Below are 21,276 nucleotides of genomic sequence, written 5' to 3'. Positions count from 1 at the left end.
CTGACTTGATTTGAAATGGAATATGCATCCAGTCCAAAGAAAATCTGCCTGTGTTTCAAGCTACACATTGAGAGTTTTGGTTGGCTTACCTAGAGGACCCTTCATGTTGTGTTCCTCTTGCATTTGTTCATCAAGTCGTCAGTCAGAGCCTGAAGAGATTTGAAAGATGTGGAAACAGATATTTGGCTCATTGGAGAATAGCTAATTTAAATGACACTTTTGAACATGCTTGTATTCAAGTAGACAAAGATGCGCAGTGGGTATCTGGCAAAATATCAGTAATGAAGTTATTTATTTATCAGTCCCATATGTCTTCCATTTTATCTTCACATTAATCCTGTCACATAGGTTTGTCTGAGGGTGACTGACTGAGTTCACCCAGCAAGCTTTGTGGCAATATTGTCACAATATTGTTGAAGCTTCCCTATCCAACATTTTTCTGGGTGTACAGACTGCAGACTTGGAGCATATTTACTTTGGAGCTTATGTTGGGGTTTATTCATCTTATAGAAGGTCAGACATGTTGAGAGGATAGGACCAGCAGATGTGACCACAATCTCTGCCTCCATCCTTACATCTAACATCTGATCAAAATATGCAAGAGGTTTAATATGTGAATTTCTTACTAATGCAGAGTGCTAATGGCGATGACAATAGCATCATCATAATCATATATATACTCCAGTAGACAGTGATTTAAGTCACGGTAGCTCAACGTCCTCCAAACAACCTTTTGACATTCATTATTCTAAAAGTAGTTCCTAAGGATCCTGGGTGGGCATTGCTGGCTAGATTCAACAAAAGGGTTTCACCCCAACTTTCAGCAGAATTCTATACATGTCTGCTCAGAAGTACGCTAAATGCAGGTAGGAATACGGTGCAAGTTATGTTCCTATTCAATGTGACTTGTTGTGACTAACATTTCACATTGATTTTAGTTGGGCCTAAAGGCAACTAGCTGTCTGATCCAACCTAGCATATTCTGAGATTTAAGAAGTACTTTAAGTATTCGAACAGAACTCTTTTAAATAATTCTGTATACAGTGGTACCTTGTACCATGTCAGGTTACAAACACTTCGGGTTACAGACTCCGCTAACCCAGAAATAGTACCTCGGGTTAAGAACTTTACCTCAGGATGAGAACAGAAATCGCATGCCAGCAGTGCGGCGGCAGCGGGAGGCCCCATTAGCTAAAGTGGTGCTTCAGGTTAAGAACAGTTTCAGGTTAAGAACAGACCTCCAAAACAAATTAAGTTTGTAACCAGAGGTATCACTGTATCTGCCTGTATTTTGTGTATAGAACTCAAACCTGTCTTTTGCTGTTTTCTGTTTGGTTTTGTTTCAATTTCATGTAGGAGTATCTTCATCACAAGCAAATAATGATGATATACTTTCATAGCACGTCACATGTTCAAACAGCATAAAACATTATCTCCCTAATCCTTCATTACAATAATCAGTAAAAGTCTCATTTATAGTTCTAACAATAAAAACATGAATGAGATCACAGACTCTCATAATTAAATCTCACCCCCCACCTTGTTAAATCCTAATTATAATATAAATAATCCCAAAATTTGTATTTCGAGGTCACAGATGATAGCAAATCGATTTTTCCTCAATCACAAGTTAGTATTTTAGTACATACAAAAATGTGTCTTACTAAGGCACATTAAGTTACAGATAGGTAGCCGTGTTGGTCTGCCATAGTCAAAACAAAAAAATTTCCTTCCAGTAGCACCTTAAAGACCAACTAAGTTAGTTCTTGGTATGAGCACCTTAAAGACCAACTAAGTTAGTTCTTGATATGAGCTTTCGTGTGCATGCACACTTCTTCAGATATCTGGTATCTGAAGAAGTGTGCATGCACACAAAAGCTCATACCAAGAACTAACTTAGTTGGTCTTTAAGGTGCTACTGGAAGGAATTTTTTTTGTTTTGACTAAGGCACATTAAGATACTGTTTCTAGTTATCTTCTTACAGAAGTCTTCTGTTCTAAAGCACACAAGACCTGCTGCCATAAACCTTTGTAGGAACATTCCCTGTAATTAACACAAGAAAAGTCATTGTATTCATTATTTCATTGGGCAGGCTCATTAAAGGACCAACAAGGCTCACATTAACACAAGTTCTTGTGTCATTTTTCTTAATATCCCATTAGGCTGTAGGATCCCTTTCTCTGAACTCCTTCGCATATTCTAGGGCAGCAGTGTGGTGTAGTGGTTAAGAGTGGTGGACTCGTAATCTGGTGAACCGGGTTTGCTTCCCTGATCATCCACATGCAGCTGCTGGGTGACTTCTCTGAAGTTTCTCAGCCTCACTCACCTCACAGAGTGTTTGTTGTGAAGGAGGAAGGGAAAGGAGATTGTTAGGTGCTTTGACACTCCTTCGGGTAGTGATAAAGCAGGATATCAAAGCCAAACTCCTCCTCCTCCTCCTCCTCCTCCTCCTCTTCTTCTTCTTCTTCTTCTTCTTCTTCTTCTTCTTCTTCTTCTTCTTCTTCTTCCCCAGCTGTCAATTTGGCATTGAGGATGATATGCTGACAGTTAAACAGATGCCATCCTCTGTCAGGATAGGCTGAGCATATAACTCCCGCATAAATGGAAAACACAGTAATCCATTTATGGTAGTTGCATTCAATGGTTATCTTCTATTCCTTCTTTTACCACTCATCCGGTTTTGATTTTATACTATAAGAGGAGGCAGGGACAGCAGGGAAAACATGTCTATAAACTCACTATTGAGGATGCGCTCACGTATTTCCCCCCCATAAGTGAATTCTGGGGGTTGGTCTGTGTGCTTAAAAGTAGACTCCCTAATACGCCCCTTGGAGTCTAAACCTTCCTCGCCACAAGAAGCTGTGGCTCCATTATCACTCCTGTGCTTCCTATTTCTCTGTATCCAGACCCACAGGCGATCTAGCTGTTGTGACCCAGTACCCCTAATCTGGTCCTCGTGGTCACTATCAGAATAATCAGACTTACTTGAGGAATCCCTCCTGCACTTACGTCCCCTTCTCCTGGTTCTGTGGGATCTTTTTCTCCTGTGTTGCGACCTATGTGGTTCGGAGCTGATAAAACTGTCAGATAGGCTAGAGCAGTGGTGGTGAACCTATGGCATGCATGCCAGAGGGGGCACTCAGAGCCCTCTCTGTGGGCACGCGCGCTCAGCACAGTGTGTGTGTGTGTGTGTGTGCAAAACGGAGCTACAATCTCCAGGTTGGTGGCCCCCCGAGAGTTCTGCGCAGCCACCTTCCTCCTCCTCCTGCTGCTGCTGCTGCAAGGTTGAGGCCTTACACATCCTTTGGCCGGGGCCAATGGGAGTGGAGTCAGAAGTGGAGTGGAGGCTTCGCGTTCCTACTTGCGTGCAAGCAGGAGCAGGGCGGGGATCTCTCAGCTAGGAAGCACAAAGCCTCCTCTTCTGAGAGATCCCTGCCTCCACTCCTGCCTCCACGTAGGAGTGGGATTGGGCAACTCAGCTGAGGAGTGCCTGGCTGTCTTCAGGTGGTGCAGGGGCTCTCAGATGCAGCTTCCGGGCTGCCTCCACCGCCCCCAATTTCAGCAGCTATTCAGCTTAGCTGCCTTCATGGGGTTGCAGGGGATCTGATACGGAAGTGGGGGCTCCTTTTCTCTCTTGAGGGTAGTGCAGGCACAAACCCCGCAATGGAAAGTGTGATGGAGCCTGCACCTCCCCAGCTGAGCAGCCCCGATCCAGCTCCTGTTCCCGTGCAAGCAGCAGTGTTGCCTAGCAGAGCAGCCCGATCCCCCTCCTACTTGGCTGCAAGCAGGAGCAGGCTGGAGGGGTGGGGGGGGGTGGTGACATCCCTTACCAGCTCACTTGCCGCCCTGGGCCAGCCTTCCCTCACTCTGAAAACAGAAGTGTGGCATTCAAAACGGAAGTTATACTCAGAACAGAGCACGTTCCACTTCCGGAAAAAGTTTGAAAACCCGAACACTCATTTCCAGGTTTGAAGTGTTTGGGTTCCAAGTATTTTGAGAACTAAGCTATTCGAAAACCGAGATACCACTGTGTTGCTCCACTCTCTTTCCACGTGGATGCGCCAACCTCCCCTTGTAATCTAAGACCTCAGTATTCAGGTTAAATTGCCATGTTGGCACTTTGTGATAAATCAGTGGGTTTTGGGTTGCAGTTTGGGCACTTGGTCTCTAAAAGGTTCACCATCACTGCCCTATGTCATCCTCCCATTGTTTTTTGATTACGTTGAGGGAGGTTGTGGGATTTTGTAGCAGTATTTTCTATATTGTGGATACCATCCCTTTGCTGTGTCCCTTTGTTAGGAAGAGGTTTTCAAAGGTTGTCAAGGGCCTAGTTGCTGCTGATTTTACTACTGGATTGTTGAAGAGGGCATGTAATTGGTGGTGTGCTAGCCAGGGCATTTGAGTGCCCCCTAGCTTGTCTTGCATTTCTTGTGTCAATGTGGGTTTGTTATTTTTGTAGGTCTGCTAAGCAGTATAAGCCTTCAGCTTGCCAGGTTTTTATCTGGAGGTTTTGTGCTGCGTGGTGGAATAGTGGGAGGTATGCCAGGGGGATTAGTGGGGATGGGGGGTAAGAGGGCATTTTGCCTCTTTTAAAGTGGTGTGAAGTGCATTAATTTGTATGTAAAAAATGTTTCCTCTCCTGGAAAAAGTGTCTCTGGGAGAAGAATTTTGCTCATTCTTGATAGAATTGTTCTTCTGTCCAGTAAGGAAGACAGAAGGGGAAGAGGGTCAGGGAGACAGAGGTATGCTTCAAAATGTGCATTTTTCTTTGCGGAAAATCATAAGACTTTTGCCTTCTTTTCAGCAGTTGCTTTGAGTGTGGCTGCACACTTTCATTTAAATTATGTCTCAGCTGGAAGAAGATGAGTTTGTTTTATGTAGCAGTCAGAGGTTCAGAACAATATCAGTCACTGAGCTACCAGAATGGTAAATTAAATCTGGAGAGAGTGAAGGGAGCTTGCTCATCACTACACACTGATAGAGAAGCGGCAAAGAGGAAGAGCTGAAACAGGCCCAAGTGTTTATATTCTTGATGGAAACGTACAAATCATTTCCTTCCTTCCTTTAGTTGTCGTGGTCCATCACTTTAGTCCATTTTCACCTTGCTAAGGGATTCTGAATGGGCCTCCCTGCGCTGACACCTAATTAATCTCTCACAAGCCTCTTCTTGCAGCCTGTCTGTCTGCAGCCCCCCTCGTCCTATCTGAGTTACTCATAATATATATTCCTTTCTTGGGTTGTCTTTTCCCCTGAAGATGCAGCTTTCAATTTCTCTATTGGGAACTGTCTGATATAAATCAATCTGTTCTTCTTGTTCTACCCCACAGGAATTTATCAGCAGTCTGCAGCACATTCTTTCTCTCTTTGCATTTCTGTCAGAAATATGATATGGTAATTGTTAGGAGTACACAATTTGTTCAGTGCTAATTGATTATTTCAAACTATTTTACCTACATCTTTCTCTATTCAGATAATGTAAGCACTATTGCCACAAATACAGGCTTTATCGAAGACTCGTGTTATAATTTGGAGCACAGACTGTGACAACTGAAAGGAATCACACAGGTCATCTTGTGCTAATGTAACTCAACCACCTTTCATATCCTGTGAACATGCAGCCTGCCATTTCCCCAGATTGTTTCTTTGTGTCTAATTGGAATTAGCTTTCACAGCCTGTTCTGTACTTGCACGGTGCCTGCATTCCAGGACTCTCCTCTAATGCTAGAAATGTAATGATGTGCTGAATCTCTAATAAGCTATTCAATTCACTGTGTAATTGATTATTGACTTACAAAAATGGCCACTGCCATTAGGATTTAAACAGCTGGGTGTGATAAATATAAACAGCATTCCAGACTTGCAAAACAGAAGTTAACTCCCACTTGAGAATTGGCCACAAAGGACATAAACCATTTTGAAAACCATTTTCTGGAGAATAAGAAGGCGCAGGTGGGGTTACTATCTCTTTGCTCTGCATGACAGCTTCTAGGAAATATAGGACTGGCTACTACTGGAAACAGGATGCTGGGTCAGATCTAACAGGGCTATGTGTAAATTCTTAAGAAATTTCTGTGCAATTTGAAACACTGATAGTCTTCAGTTGTAAAGAACATTGGTGGTGGACTACACATTCACACATGCACAGACACATACGTCTCATCGCCCACTCTCACACAAAGGAAGACAGGTGTGCACATGCAACATGGAGACACACATGCATTCTTGCACAGTCATGGAGAGAGAGACATATGGGAAGGGTCACTGCCATGCATCCATTTGCCTTTTTTCCCTCAAAAAAACCCTTTTTTATTTGTTTTTCTGTTTTTTTTTTATATCATCATTATATACTGTATTATAGTCATATTCAGGATATTAAGAGGAGAAAATAACATAAATGTAAGACATACATAAATAAATAAATATTAGTAGTAACATAACTTCTTCCTCCAATTTTCCATCTAAACACACACACACAGCCTGCCCACATCTCCCATCTGCCAAACAGGGAAGAGTTATTTCCATATGTGTATCTTCTATTAAAATGTGGCAGATCACTTTCCTATGAGGTTAATAGTAGCACAAACACAGTGATCTTTGTGGGATTAAATCTTAACCTCCTTTGTTCTCCCTATCTGCCTAGGGTAAGGTGGGCTCGGTGGGTCACAGGGCTTCAGTTTCACAGGTAGGGATAGCAGCTCCATGGTTCTATGAAATATCAACATTTCATGCCTTTCTATGACATTCATTTATTGTAATTGCAATGCATGAATGTGCATGAACAATGTAGCACATAAAACGAAAGTCAAAGAACTGGAAATAGTTTGCTCAAGTGAATCTAACTGGCACAATTAATGAGCTTGTTAGTGGCCTTGTTATGTAGAAAGGCAGGGAAGTAAGTAAGCAAGTAAGTAAATAGTGTTTTTTTTTTTTTTGTCAACATGAATAGTGTGGATGCCAAATTAAAATTTGTCAGTCAGTTGTAGTTATGCTTCCTTTTGCTGTTGGAAAACATTGCCAAGTTATTCCACTATGGTTGCTTAGGATATGTCATTGTGTTCTTTTGCAGTGAGCGGTGCAGATACACCTTTCGTGGCCATAAGGATTCAGTAAACAGCATTGAATTTCTTCCTTTCTCCAACATCATTCTCACCAGCTCTGCAGACAAGACATTGTCTCTTTGGGATGCCAGAACAGTAAGCTAATTTATTGCTTTGGGAACTGGGTGAATTCATAAAAGCTGGACAAACACACTGCTTGCTTGATGGGAAATATTTGAATCTTTTGTAATAATACCTCAATCAAGTGGATGACGTCAAGTTATAGGAAGGAAGTAGGAGGGAAATGAGGAATGTCCCAATTTAATAAAGGTGATTTCCCCCTCTGGACTCCAATAACGTATGCATTTAGAGACCACTGAACTTTACGTAAACATATAATATATAATATTTCTGAACACTGAACACTAACTTTTTGTAAGTTTCCTTCCATTGCCAGGTGCTTTGGGAGGTTGTTCTGTGGACTTCTGCCTATCAGTCTTGGGCTCAGTCATCTCCTGATCTACTACAGCAGACTCAGCCCTGATTCTGGTCTGGCTCCTTAGCTGGTGACTCTGAGGCCTCCAACCCTGTGTTTTAAAGGCCGCTGGACTTTGAGGTCCTGACACCACCTCCCCCTCCATGGTCTCAATCCAATGGCCTTGGCTTGTTCAGATAGACACAATGGAATTGCTGACATGGGCATGAACAGCTTCCCACAAACAGTCCTTGGGTAGGTAGCGCTTCCAGTAAGTGAGGCATTATAAGAGTCTCTGATGCATTCATGATTCTAGAATTTGAGCCACTTCATATTCTTCCTGCCTGTTGTCCGTGAGTGGTGTGGCTGGAGGTTGGTGTCTTTCTGGATCTGGATTTAGCATAGCTGAAACCAGGAGCGACTGATGAAAGACTGGATGTACTATGTTGAAGGTAGCTGAAGCCTGTAAGCAACAGGGTTTTCAGAAAGGGGCAAAGCTGTTATCAGGGTTGGGGCAGTGGCGGAGGAAGGGTGTGCGGGGGTGTGTGGTCCACTCCAGGCGTCATCACTGGGGTGTGTGTGACAAAATGAGTTTTTAAAAAAATAATAAATTGGGCTCACAAAACTTTTTAGGAGTGACGTGGTGGCATAGGCGTCCGCAGGTTCCACACTGCCTGAAACGGCAACATGGGACTTGTGCTGGCCTACTTCCCCTCCCTCAGCCGCCCTACAGCTGAGGGGGAGGTGGCAGAGAGACTCCAAGCGTTGGAGAGGCTTGCCCCACCCCCACGGGCAGATTGCCCTGCCCCCTGCTGCAGGACACGCCCCCACACCAGGCACCTGAGCGGCTAGCTACCCCGCTGGGTGGGGGGACCTACTTGCAATCTACCGTATTTTTCGCTCTATAACACGCACCTGACCATAACACGCACATCGTTTTTAGAGGAGGAAAACAAGGGAAAAAACATTCTGAATGAAACAGTGGATGTATCATTTTTGTGCTTCATGCTGTGGCCACAGACATGTGATCTGATGGTGAATTTGGGCTGACCCAATGCAAAAATCCTGAGAATCCCTGTGCATCCATGGTTTGTAACCACGTTTTTGCACCATTGCAGCCCCAGGCAACAGTGGGTGCGTGATTTTTGGGGGGCAGGCTGTAGCCATGGACATGCTATGTGATCTGATGGTGAATTTGGGGTGACCCAATGCCAAAATCCTGAGAATTCCTGTGGATCCATGCTTTTTAACCACATTTTTGCACCATTGCAGCCCCAGGCAACAGTGGGTGCGTGATTTTGGGGGGGCAGGCTGTAGCCATGGACATGCTATGTGATCTGATGGTGAATTTGGGGTGACCCAATGCCAAAATCCTGAGAATTCCTGTGGATCCATGCTTTTTAACCACATTTTTGCACCATTGCAGCCCCAGGCAACAGTGGGTGCGTGATTTTTGGGTGGCAGGCTGTAGCCATGGACATGCTATGTGCTCTGATGGTGAATTTGGGCTGACCCAATGCAAAGATCCTGAGGATCCATGTGGATCCATGGTTTGTAACCACGTTTTTGCACCATTGCAGCCCCAGGCAACAGTGGGTATGTGATTTGGGGGGGGGGGCAGGCTGTAGCCATGGACATGCTATGTGATCTGATGGTGAATTTGGGGTGACCCAATGCCAAAATCCTGAGAATTCCTGTGGATCCATGCTTTTTAACCACATTTTTGCACCATTGCAACCCCAGGCAACAGTGGGTGCGTGATTTGGGGCGGGCAGGCTGTAGCCATGGACATGCTATGTGATCTGATGGTGAATTTGGGGTGACCCAATGCCAAAATCCTGAGAATTCCTGTGGATCCATGCTTTTTAACCACATTTTTGCACCATTGCAGCCCCAGGCAACAGTGGGTGCGTGATTTTTGGGGGGGCAGGCTGTAGCCATGGACATGCTATGTGATCTGATGGTGAATTTGGGGTGACCCAATGCAAAGATCCTGAGAATCCCTGTGGATCCATGCTTTGTAACCACATTTTTGCACCATTGCAGCCCCAGGCAACAGTGGGTGCGTGATTTTTTTGGTGCAGGCTGTAGCCATGGACATGCTATGTGATCTGATGGTGAATTTGGGGTGACCCAATGCAAGGATCCTGAGAATCCCTGTGGATCCATGCTTTTTAACCACATTTTTGCACCATTGCAGCCCCAGGCAACAGTGGGTTCGTGATTTTTTGGGTGCAGGCTGTAGCCATGGACATGCTATGTGATCTGATGGTGAATTTGGGGTGACCCAATGCAAAGATCCTGAGGATCCATGCTTTGTAACCACATTTTAAGTGGGGAGTGAAGGAAAAACAAAGAAGGGGCATTAGAGGGGTGTGCAGAGAAGCAGCTGGCTAAGAATGCAGGAGAGGGATTTAACGGGAGGGAGGAAAGAAAGGCAAAAGTTTTCCCCCACCCAAGCCAGCCATCTCTCTCTCTCTCTCTCTCTCTCTCTCTCTCTCTCTCCCTCCCTCCCTCCCTCCCCCTCTCTCTCTCCCTCCCCCCTCTCTCTCTCCCTTCCCCCCTCTCTCTCCCTCTCCCCCAGCAGCACCGGAGCTTGCCTGGAGGGGAGGGGCTTTCCCTGCTCTTTGTTCCGTTTCAGCAAACACAGCAACGAAACAGAGGGGGGTGGGCAGTAAGACCCTGAGGCAGAATGCAGGAAAGCAGCCGCTTCCTCTTTTCAGGTTTCGCTTCTCCGTGCAGCGTGCAGCGCCGCGATTTGATTTTTGCATGATTTTTCGGCTCCAGGGACCACACATTCGCTCTATAACACGCACAGACATTTCCCCTTCCTTTTTAGAAGAAAAAATCTGTGTGTTATAGAAGGAAAAATACGGTATTTTACTAGAGAGGCATTCAGTGTCAGTTGGAGAGTTGATGAGCATACTCAAGAGGGTTCTCAGCCTGCCATTTGTGGTCAGCATAGGCCTTGCATTTGGCATGGTTCAACTTGACTCTGAGGTCCTCCTGGATAGCCTGATCAGAGGCACCAGAAGCTGGAAATTGGTGGAAGAAGTGACATCGGGGAAATAGAGGGTTTGGAAGTATTGCTGAGGAAAAGCCGAGAGCTGTTGTAGGCCAAATTCTGCTATGCCCAACAGATCTACCCAGTTCTGCTGTTGATGGGAAGAGCAATACCAGAGATGTTGCTCCTATGTAGGGCTGATCCCTTCTGTCTGCCCATCATTTTGAGGATGATAGGCTGAAATATAGGCATGGATTTCTAGCAGGTTGCATAGGGCATGGCAGAACTATGGCCTTTGGTCTGAAACAGTATGGGCCAAGAATCCATGTAAATGGAATAGAGTTGCTGTTTCATGGGTACTTGGGGTTCTCTGGCAAGAAATGAAGTGGGTCATATTAGTGAGGACATCAGTGACCACAATGTGGTTGTGAATTGCCTAGAGGGGAACTGGTCTGTGCAGAAGTCCCTAATCAATATTTGTCATGGTCTGGGTAGTCTTTTCTTCTTTTGTATGATTACTTAAAGTACCAACCACAGTCACTGCCCCCACTCACTACACTTACCCCACCCCCACCCTGCTCAGAGATGGACACCTAATCTTTTAACTGTTCTATTTCCCTGAATTCAGATCACTTCAGTAAAAATTGTTTTACTGTCTGAAACTCTAACTGTGGCTGGTAGCTGGCTGCATGTTGCAAACGAAATGAATGCATGACAGAATGGCATCTTCACATAAGAAATACTAACTCATCTTTCTGCTTTTGACAATGCATGCTGCTGATTGCTGACAGTCACATCAGGAGAGAATCTGCATTAAAAAAGCATTCCGTAAATTTGTTGTGTAATGCTAATGCATGGCACAGCATATTAAGAAATCATCACCTAGATATAACAGACAGAGCTCACACATAGTTCCAATACATGTTTACTCTGGCTGGATCAGACGAGGACCACAGAAATAATGACAGTGAGATGAGCAGAGCGACGATCTTAAGCTCAGAGACTGAAAACAGTGATGAGAAATTCGGGGTCAAAAAATTATCAAAAGATTGGTATCAAAGACTGCTCACAAGCTCTCACATGTATGGCAGGAGATCGTTTTGTGCACGAGCAGCCAAGCTCTGTCAAAACTTGCTACGGTTTTGCAAAACGTATGGTTTTCTAAGCCAAGGTTTGACTTAATTAGTTGTGTGAACCAGGCTAATATCTGTTCCTTAAGTACACAGCCTCTTATATTTACTTCTTTCTGCAATATGCAGCAGCCTCTGATGATGAAGCAGTGGCTGTAACTATTGTTAGATACATTAGGCATCGTAAGAAACCATGTTCTACAAACCCACTTCACATTATGGTTTCTGATTCTGGTTTGTTGGCATATCTCAGACTGTGGTTTGCTAAATCATTCCACGCTGTACTTTTTCTTCTTTAACCATGAATGTGATGACTTCATTGTACCTTTATGTGATATATCTGTGTTGGCTTATAAGCTCTATAAATGACTTTCCTTACACATTAACATTTTATTTAAATTATACTAAGAGAAATTGCCAAATAGAAAAATAAGAACAAGATTTAGAAAGCAACAGGAAGCTTAAATGTGGGTATCATTGTTCAGTCTAATAAGCTGGGGGTCATTTCACCCTTGAGTGGAATGGTCTTCCTGGGGAGCTTGTGGACTGCCCTTCCTTTGGGGGGGGGGGGTTTAAGCAGAGACTGGGTGGCCATCTGTCAAGGATGCTTTAGCTGAGATTTCTGCATTGCTGGGGTTTGGACTTGATGTACCATGCTATGATATCATTGCTAGTCTTAACTGGACATGTGTATCTTTCTTTCTCACTTCTCTGTGTCTCCAATCAGTCTTTTTAAAAATGTAGTTCACTCTTTTAAATCCTTCCAGGCGTACACAGGTTAACTATGGGTTTGAGAATACATTAAGGTATTTTTCAGAGTGTTAAGTTGTGGGTGAACATATCAGACGACACAGTGATTCTTCAAATAGCTCCTGTTTATTCACAGGCCAGAACAGAACTGAAGGGTTCAGCCAGCCTGCTTATATAGAGCTCCACTACAGTGCAACTGTAACACTTTCTGTAACTATCCAATCACTGAACGTCACTTTCAATGCCTTATTTGCATATGTGGACCTGAGTGAAAACTATCTACAGTATCCCCTGCTGGCCCAGGGTGAGAACCTCAGTACATAACACAGAGAATGTGGAAAACATAGAATACCTACTCCTCTAGTACATTATGCTTTCAGCATTATATTCTTCCTCCACCTTTTTCTGTTTCTTTTTGACTAGTTGAACAAGAATTTTATCTTTGTTGTTTTCCACAGAGCAGTCTAATGTTGTCATCTGGGCAGTGAGGATTTGAAACAGATGATAGGTAGCTGATGTAAAAATAATTATGTGTAGAAACCTTGAAAATGAGAAAAAAGGCCAGCAGGATATGGACCACAGCTTCAGAAAGACTGAGCTGAATCTTCTGTGAATATATAGTTGGTGTGCACTGAATGAATAGAAATACATGAATATTGAGATTGCCATGGTAAGTGAAGCAGGAGGTTTCAAAAACTGATGCAAACTAAGGTCACACATGGTGGCATCTCTATTTCTGCTCCTCCATTCCTTCATATAGATAATGTCACTCACCAGTGCTGTAGTCACAAAGGCACAGTACATCTTTTAACTTCAGGCAGCAGTCATATTATTCCTAGAGAAACGGGTGTCTGTTGAGTGGCCTAATAGTCACGTGCCTGCTGAAAATCAGCAGAACTTCAGTCACAACATGTCCCATTGATTTCAGTGGGGCCTAAATTCTTCTAGTTTAATCTGGTTCCAGGTCATTATTCCTTATAAACTTGCTCAACTATGTCAGTTCCATTGTATCAGAAACAGGAAATACGTTTATGTGGGAGAAAAGTTATGCTTAGGATTTGTCTGTTCTTCAGAAATAAAAGTAACAGATGGCTAAACACTGGTCAGCTGAAATAGCTGTCTTTTCCATTCTTATGTCATTCCTCTTTTCTTCTTACTCCATGCCCCACTATGTCCCCAGTAGATTGGCAGGTAGCCAAGGGGGAGGGCAGGGGGCAGCTGCCCCCCCAAATCAATACAAATCTGCCCCCCAACAGAAATCCTGACAATGCCCATAAGCAGCCAGTGAAGACTTGTACCCTTCCTTTGCTGCTGCTGAGGAGAAGCGGCAATGTGGTCAGCACATGGTCCAACTAAAATCATTCTTCATGTTGGCTCTTCTGCATGCAGGTGCGTTTGTGTGAGGGAGAGGGCGAGTTGTGTGTCTCATTTGTAGGAAATCCACTGGGGGGGGGGGGAGGCAGTGTTTTTCTTTACACCTTCCAGACACGGCAGTAAACTCTGTAGAAGAGGTGAATGCCTCTTTTATAAAGCGTTCAGGTTCCTCCCTCCCAACGCATCCTCATTAGGACCACTTCTAAGATGAGGCATGAACTCCACAAAGAGTCACTGGCAGACACCATGAAGAAAAGAGGTACTGTGAACTGCAGACATCCCCCAAAGTATTTCCTTTTTTTAATAATAATTTTTATTCATTTTTCCAACACAAAAAAGGACAAAACAATACACACACATAAACAAATCAAAAACATACAAACATGTATAATTTCAAAAAGACATATTTTCATAACCTTGCTTCTCGGACTTCCCCTTACCTCCCCTTTTCTGCATCTCTGTTTTAAGATTTTTTCAGCAACTCTTCGCATCAATTAATTAATTACTTATTTTCTCTTTAAGTTTCTTCTAACACTTAATCAATTACAGCTGTAATTCTATATTTTCCTTTCCCTTGACATTTCAGCATTCATCAATTTTACAACAATTTCTCAAATATACTTTAAATTTCATCCAGTCTTCTTCCACCGTCTCTTTATCTTGGTCACGGATTCTGCCAGTCATCTCCGCTAGTCCCATATAGTCGATCACCTTTGTCTGCCATTCTTCCAGTGTGGGTAGTTCTTGTGTCTTCCAATACTTTGCTAAAAGGATCCTTGCCGCTGTGGTAGCATACATAAAAAATGTCCTATCCTTCTTTGGCACCAATTGGCCGACCATGCCCAAGAGAAATGCCTCCGGTTTCTTATGAAAAGTACATTTAAGTACCTTCTTAATTTCATTATAAATCATTTCCCAATAGGCTTTAATCTTCGGGCAGGTCCACCAAAGGTGATAAAAAGTTCCTTCCATCTCATTACATTTCCAGCATTTATTATTGGGCAAATGATAAATTTTTGCAAGCTTGGTTGGGGTCATGTACCACCTGTAAATCATTTTCATAATATTTTCTCTTAAGGCATTACATGCCGTAAATTTTATACCGGTGGTCCATAACTGTTCCCAATCCGCAAACATAATGTCATGACCAAAGTCTTGTGCCCATTTAATCATAGCTGATTTAACTGTCTTATCCAATGTATTCCATTTCAACAGCAAGTCATACATTCTTGATAAGTTCTTAGTATTGGGTTCTAACAACTCTGTTTCTAATTTGGATCTCTCCAACTGGAAACCAATTTTCCTGTCTTGTTTAAACACTTCCATTATTTGGTGATAATGAAGCCAATCTCGTACTTTGGGCTTTAGTTTCTCAAAACTCTGTAATTTAATTTTTCCACTCTCTTGCTCTAGAATTTCACAATATTTTGGCCATTTAGATTCCATATTAGATCTTTTCACTTCCTTAGCTTCGATTGGTGACAAACACCTAGGAGTTTTGTTTTCCAACAAATCCTTATATCGAATCCAAACATTATACAATGCTTTCCTAACAATATGGTTTTTAAATCCTTTATGAATTTTTACCTTGTCATACCAAATATATGCATGCCAACCGAATCTAATGTCAAATCCTTCCAAATCCAAAATATCTGTATTCTCAAGAAGTAGCCAGTCCTTCAACCAGCAGAAAGCTGCCGATTCATAATACAGTCTTAAGTCCGGCAGGGCAAACCCTCCTCTGTCTTTTGCATCAGTTAATATCTTGAATTTTATTCTGGGCTTTTTGCCCTGCCAGACAAATTTAGATATATCTTTCTGCCACTTCTTGAAACAGTTCACTTTATCCACAATCTGTAATGTCTGGAACAAAAATAACATTCTAGGCAATACATTCATCTTGATTACAGCAATTCGGCCTAACAAGGAAAGTCTCAAATTTGACCATATTTCTAGATCTTTCTTTACCTCCATCCAACATTTATCATAATTGTCTTTAAATAAATTCACATTCTTAGATGTCATATTAATCCCCAAGTATTTCACCTTTTTGGCCACCATTAACCCAGTTTCACATTATTTTCATCTGGAATGATTAGCTCCTATATCTTGCAATACTGTGCATGTATTTATGCATCTAAATATATTGAATGGAATTCAACATAGCAGTTAGTGACCCCCTGTGTAACCCCTGCAAATCCACTAAACCTATTCTGGACTTTCCCTGAACCCTACATTGCAAATTTAGGGGGCACTGGGGTGGGGAGAAGTCCAGTTTCACAAGCGGACCTTGATCCACACACACAACTTAGCTGAATCCCACCCATTATTTTTCTCACTTCTATCCAAATGTTCAACCAGCTGAGTCTTCAAACAGTTTCTGTTATTATATTTGAATCCACTTTTACATAGTATTATTAGTAGTAGTAGTAGTATTTATTAGAATTAGAATCTATATACCACCTTTCATTTCAGGAAGCAATATCAATGCAGTTTGCAAACAAACAAACAAACAAACAAACAAACAAACAAACAAACAAACAGCAAAATAACAAGAATAAAAACATTACAAAAGTACAGCTACATGCAATTAAAATACATAGTAAAACAACTACATTTTAACATCCATAATCAAAGTTATTTAATAAACCTTTCTGAAAATATCAAAATGTTGCACTACCAAAGGTTTTGATGCAGTCTTAATATATATTTACCTTTTCTCCTATACCAGATATTCTGAGGCACTCTCACACGGTCATAGATCAGAGTTGAGAATATGGGACCTGTTTTCTTTCATTTGGGGGCCCCCACCCTAATCCCTAGGGGCAGTCATTCACATATACTTGAATAAGTATGTTTGCTCATTCCCCAGCTGTATCACCAGTTGAAATACCCTTAACATGGACTGCAGGTACTGGAATAAGTGAAACTAGCCAACCCTGACGAAAGTATAAAACTCCCATTATGATAATGCTTTTGTTTAGAGCCAGACTGTAGCTCATAACCCAAACTTTTATAGAAAACAGCGAGAAACAACTCAGGCAGAGCACTGGCATGGATTGTGCTATAGAATCATCATTCTCTCTATTAGCAAACTCAGGTGACTGAATGCCTATCAATTTGGAAGCAAAATGGGGCCAAAAGTAAGGTACAGTGGTACCTCAGGTTACAGACGCTTCAGGTTACAGACTCCGCTAACCTAGAAATAGTGCTTCAGGTTAAGAACTTTGCTTCAGGATGAGAACAGAAATCGTGCTCTGGCAGCGCAGCAGCAGCGGGAGGCCCCATTAGCTAAAGTGGTGCTTCAGGTTAAGAACAGTTTCAGGTTAAGAACAGACCTCGGGAACGAATTAAGTTCTTAACTCAAGTTACTACTGTAGTGGTTTCTGCATACTCAAGGGATTCTCTAGGTATGCAGAAGTACAGTATATAACTCTGTAAAATAAAAAATAGCCACCTCCCCATGTCTTTGCAGCATATAGCAGGAAAAGGACACACATTCCCTTTCTGCTCTCCAGATCTACCCTCATTCCTCACTATATAGCTATATAAGCAAACCCTATAAGTGTCCCTATTTTCCAGGGTTAGTCCCAGAAGCCACCCGTATTTCTGATTTGATCCCGGAATGTCCCACTTTTCCATAGGATGTCCCCGTTTTCATCAGAGAAATGTTGAGAGGTATGAAATTATGCGACCTCGGAGCCAAGGAGGTAAATAACTATACAACCTTTAAAAGGCATCTGAAATCAGCCCTGTATAGGGAAGTTTTTTGATGTTTAATATTTCATTATGTTTTTATATTTGTTGGAAGCCACCAAACTGGCTGGGGCAACCCAGTCAGATGGGTGAGGTATAAATAGTAAAAGTTGTTGTTGTTGTTAAATAAGACATCTCTGTTTTAACCAGAGAAATGTTGGTGGGTATTTATAAGTTTCAGAGGTAACAGATCTTAGCCAACTTTAACCGCAGGGACAGACCTTGGGGGATGGAAAATGGGGAAACAGGTTCTTTCCCCGTGATTGGCTCTTAAAACTTCCCACCATGCCGGAACACAAATACAAGGCTTCTCTTCTAGGCTGGTGGAAGCCTTGGATAGTTGTTGTTGTTTAGTCGTTTAGTTGTGTCCGACTCTTCGTGACCCCATGGACCAGAGAACGCCAGGCACCTCTGTCCTCCACTGCCTCCCGCAGTTTGGTCAAATTCATGCTGGTAACCTCGAAAACACTATCCAACCATCTCGTCCTCTGCCGTCCCCTTCTCCTTGTGCCCTCCATCTTTCCCAACATCAGGGTCTTCTCCAGGGAGTCTTCTCTTCTCATGAGGTGGCCAAAGTACAGCTTCACAATCTGTCCTTCCAGTGAGCACTCAGGGTTGATTTCCTTCAGTATGGAGAGGTTTGATCTTCTTGCAGTCCATGGGACTCTCAAGAGTCTCCTCCAGCACCATAATTCAAAAGCATCAATTCTTCGGCGATCAGCCTTCTTTATGGTCCAGCTCTCACTTCCATACATCACTACTGGGAAAACCATAGCTTTAACTATACGAACCTTTGTTGGCAAGGTGATGTCTCTACTTCTCAAGATGCTGTCTAGGCCTGTCATTGCCCTTCTCCCAAGAAGCAGGCGTCTTTTAATTTCGTGGCTGCTGTCACCATCTGCAGTGATCATTGAGCCCAAGAAAGTAAAATCTCTCACTACCTCCATTTCTTCCCCTTCTATTTGCCAGGAGGTGATGGGACCAGTGGCCATGATCTTTGTTTTTTTGATGTTGAGCTTCAGACCATATTTTGCGCTCTCCTCTTTCACCCTCATTAAAAGGTTCTTTAATTCCTCCTCACTTTCTGCCATCAAGGTTGTGTCATCTGCATATCTGAGGTTGTTGATATTTCTTCCGGCAATCTTAATTCCGGAATGGGATTCATCCAGCCCAGCCTTTCGCATGATGAATTCTGCATATAAGTTAAATAAGCAGGGAGACAAAATACAGCCTTGTCGTACTCCTTTCCCAATTTTGAACCAATCAGTTGTTCCATATCCAGTTCTAACTGTAGCTTCTTGTCCCACATAGAGATTTCTCAGGAGACAGATGAGGTGATCTGGCACTCCCATTTCTTTAAGAACTTGCCATAGTTTGCCGTGGTCGACACAGTCAAAGGCTTTTGCATAGTCAATGAAGCAGAAGTAAATGTCTTTCTGGAACTCTCTAGCTTTCTCCATAATCCAGCGCATGTTTGCAATTTGGTCTCTGGTTCCTCTGCCTCTTCTAAATCCAGCTTGCACTTCTGGGAGTTCTCGGTCCACATACTGCTTGAGCCTTCCTTGTAGAATTTTAAGCATAACCTTGCTAGCGTGTGAAATGAGTGCAATTGTGCGGTAGTTGGAGCAATCTTTGGCACTGCCCTTCTTTGGGATTGGGATGTAGACTGATCTTCTCCAATCTTCTGGCCACTGCTGAGTTTTCCAAACTTGCTGGCATATTGAGTGTAGCACCTTAACAGCATCATCTTTTAAAATTTTAAATAGTTCAGCTGGAATACCATCACTTCCACTGGCCTTGTTATTTGCAGTGCTTTCTAAGGCCCATTTGACTTCACTTTCCAGGATGTCTGGCTCAAGGTCAGCAACCACACTACCTGGGGTATACGAGACATCCATTTCTTTCTGGTATAATTCCTCTGTGTATTCTTGCCACCTCTTCTTGATGTCTTCTGCTTCTGTTAGGTCCTTTCCACTTTTGTCCTTTATTATGGAAATCTTTGTACAAATGTTCCTTTCATATCTCCAATTTTCTTGAACAGATCTCTGGTTCTTCCCATTCTATTGCTTTCCTCTATTTCTTTGTATTGCTCGTTTAAGAAGGTCTTCTTGTCTCTCCTTGCTATTCTTTGGAAATCTGCATTCAATTTCCTGTATCTTTCACCATCTCCCTCGCATTTTGCTTGCCTTCTCTCCCCAGCTATTTGTAAGGCCTCATTGGACAGCCACTTTGCTTTCTTGCATTTCCTTTTCATTGGGATGGTTTTAGTTGCTGCCTCCTGTATAATGTTACGAGCCTCCATCCATAGTTCTTCAGGCATTCTGTCCACCAAATCTAAATCCTTAAACCTGTTCCTCACTTCCACTGTGTATTCATAAGGGATTTGACTTAGATTGTATCTTACCGGCCCAGAGGTTTTTCCTACTTTCTTCAGTTTAAGCTTGAATTTTGCTATAAGAAGCTGATGATCTGAGCCACAGTCAGCTCTAGGTCTTGTTTTTGCTGACTGTATAGAGCTTCTCCATCTTTGGCTGCAGAGAATATAATCAATCAGATTTCGATGCTGCCCATCTGGTGATGTCCATGTGTAGAGTCGTCTCTTGTGTTGTTGGAAAAGCATGTTTGTGATGACCAGCTTGTTCTCTTGACAGAACTCTATTAGCCTTTGCCCTGCTTCGTTTTGATCTCCAAGGCCAAACTTGCCAGTTGTTCCTTTTATCTCTTGACTCCCTACTTTAGCATTCCAATCCCCTATAATGAGAAGAACATCCTTCTTTGGTGTCACTTCTATAAGGTCTTGTAAGTCTTCATAGAATTGGTCAATTTCAGTTTCTTCAGCACAAGTAGTTGGTGCATAAACTTGGATTACTGTGATGTTAAAAGGTCTGCCTTGGATTCGTATCGAGATCATTGTATCATTTTTGAGATTGCATCCCAGTACAGTTTTCGCCACTCTTTTGTTGACTATGAGGGCCACTCCATTTCTTTTACGGGTTTCTTGCCCACAGTAGTAGATATGATGGTCATCCGAACTGAATTCACCCATTCCCGTCCATTTTAGTTCACTGATGCCCAGGATGTCAATATTTATTCTTGCCATCTCATTTTTGACCACCTCCAACTTACCCAGGTTCATGGTTCTTACATTCCAGGTTCCTATGCAATATTTTTCTTTACAGCATTGGACTTTCCTTTCGCTTCCAGGCATATCTGCAACTGAGCGTCCTTTCGGCTTTGGCCCAGCCGCTTCATCAGCTCTGGGTCTACTTGTACTTGCCCTCCGCTCTTCCCCAGTAGCATGTTGGACGCCTTCCGACCTGAGGGGCTCATCTTCCAGTGTCATACCTTTTATATGCCTGTTGTCTTTGTCCATGGAGTTTTCTTGGCAGGGATACTGGAGTGGCTTGCCGGTTCCTCCTCTAGGTGGATCACGTTTGGTCAGAACTCTCCACTATGACCTATTCATCTTGGGTGCCCTGCTCGGCATAGTTCATAGCTTCTCTGAGTTCTTCAAGCCCCTTCGCCACGGCAAGGCAGTGATCCATGAAGGGGAGCCTTGGATAGGATAACTCCTATTCTCATCTATCTCAGTCCAGTTAAGCCCAGATCTTACCCAAATGCACATAAATCCCATTCCATTCTTCTTCACCAATATGAACACTAGAACCCTCATTCTCTCCTTTCAAAGCATGCATGTCCATGCAGTCCCATTGGCAGAGAGGACAGGACTCCTGTACACATGGCAGATC

The 21,276-nt window shown here is 42.9% G+C and overlaps 1 protein-coding gene across 3 annotated transcripts in view; it reads left to right on the top strand.

The window, feature by feature from the left end:
- SPAG16 (sperm associated antigen 16) overlaps positions 1-21,276 on the top strand; it is a 444,022-nt gene that overhangs the window by 265,071 nt on the left and 157,675 nt on the right. For all 3 annotated transcript variants that reach the window (XM_083708993.1, XM_083708994.1, XM_083708995.1), the window contains one exon: positions 7,068-7,194. In XM_083708993.1, the coding sequence (XP_083565119.1) occupies positions 7,068-7,194 (127 nt within the window). The remainder of the gene's footprint in view (positions 1-7,067; positions 7,195-21,276) is intronic.

Source organism: Podarcis gaigeae (genome assembly GCF_964106915.1).
Source record: "Podarcis gaigeae genome assembly, chromosome: 1".
In the NCBI taxonomy this organism is placed as follows: domain Eukaryota; kingdom Metazoa; phylum Chordata; class Lepidosauria; order Squamata; family Lacertidae; genus Podarcis; species Podarcis gaigeae.
This window is presented reverse-complemented; position numbering and strand designations above follow the sequence as displayed.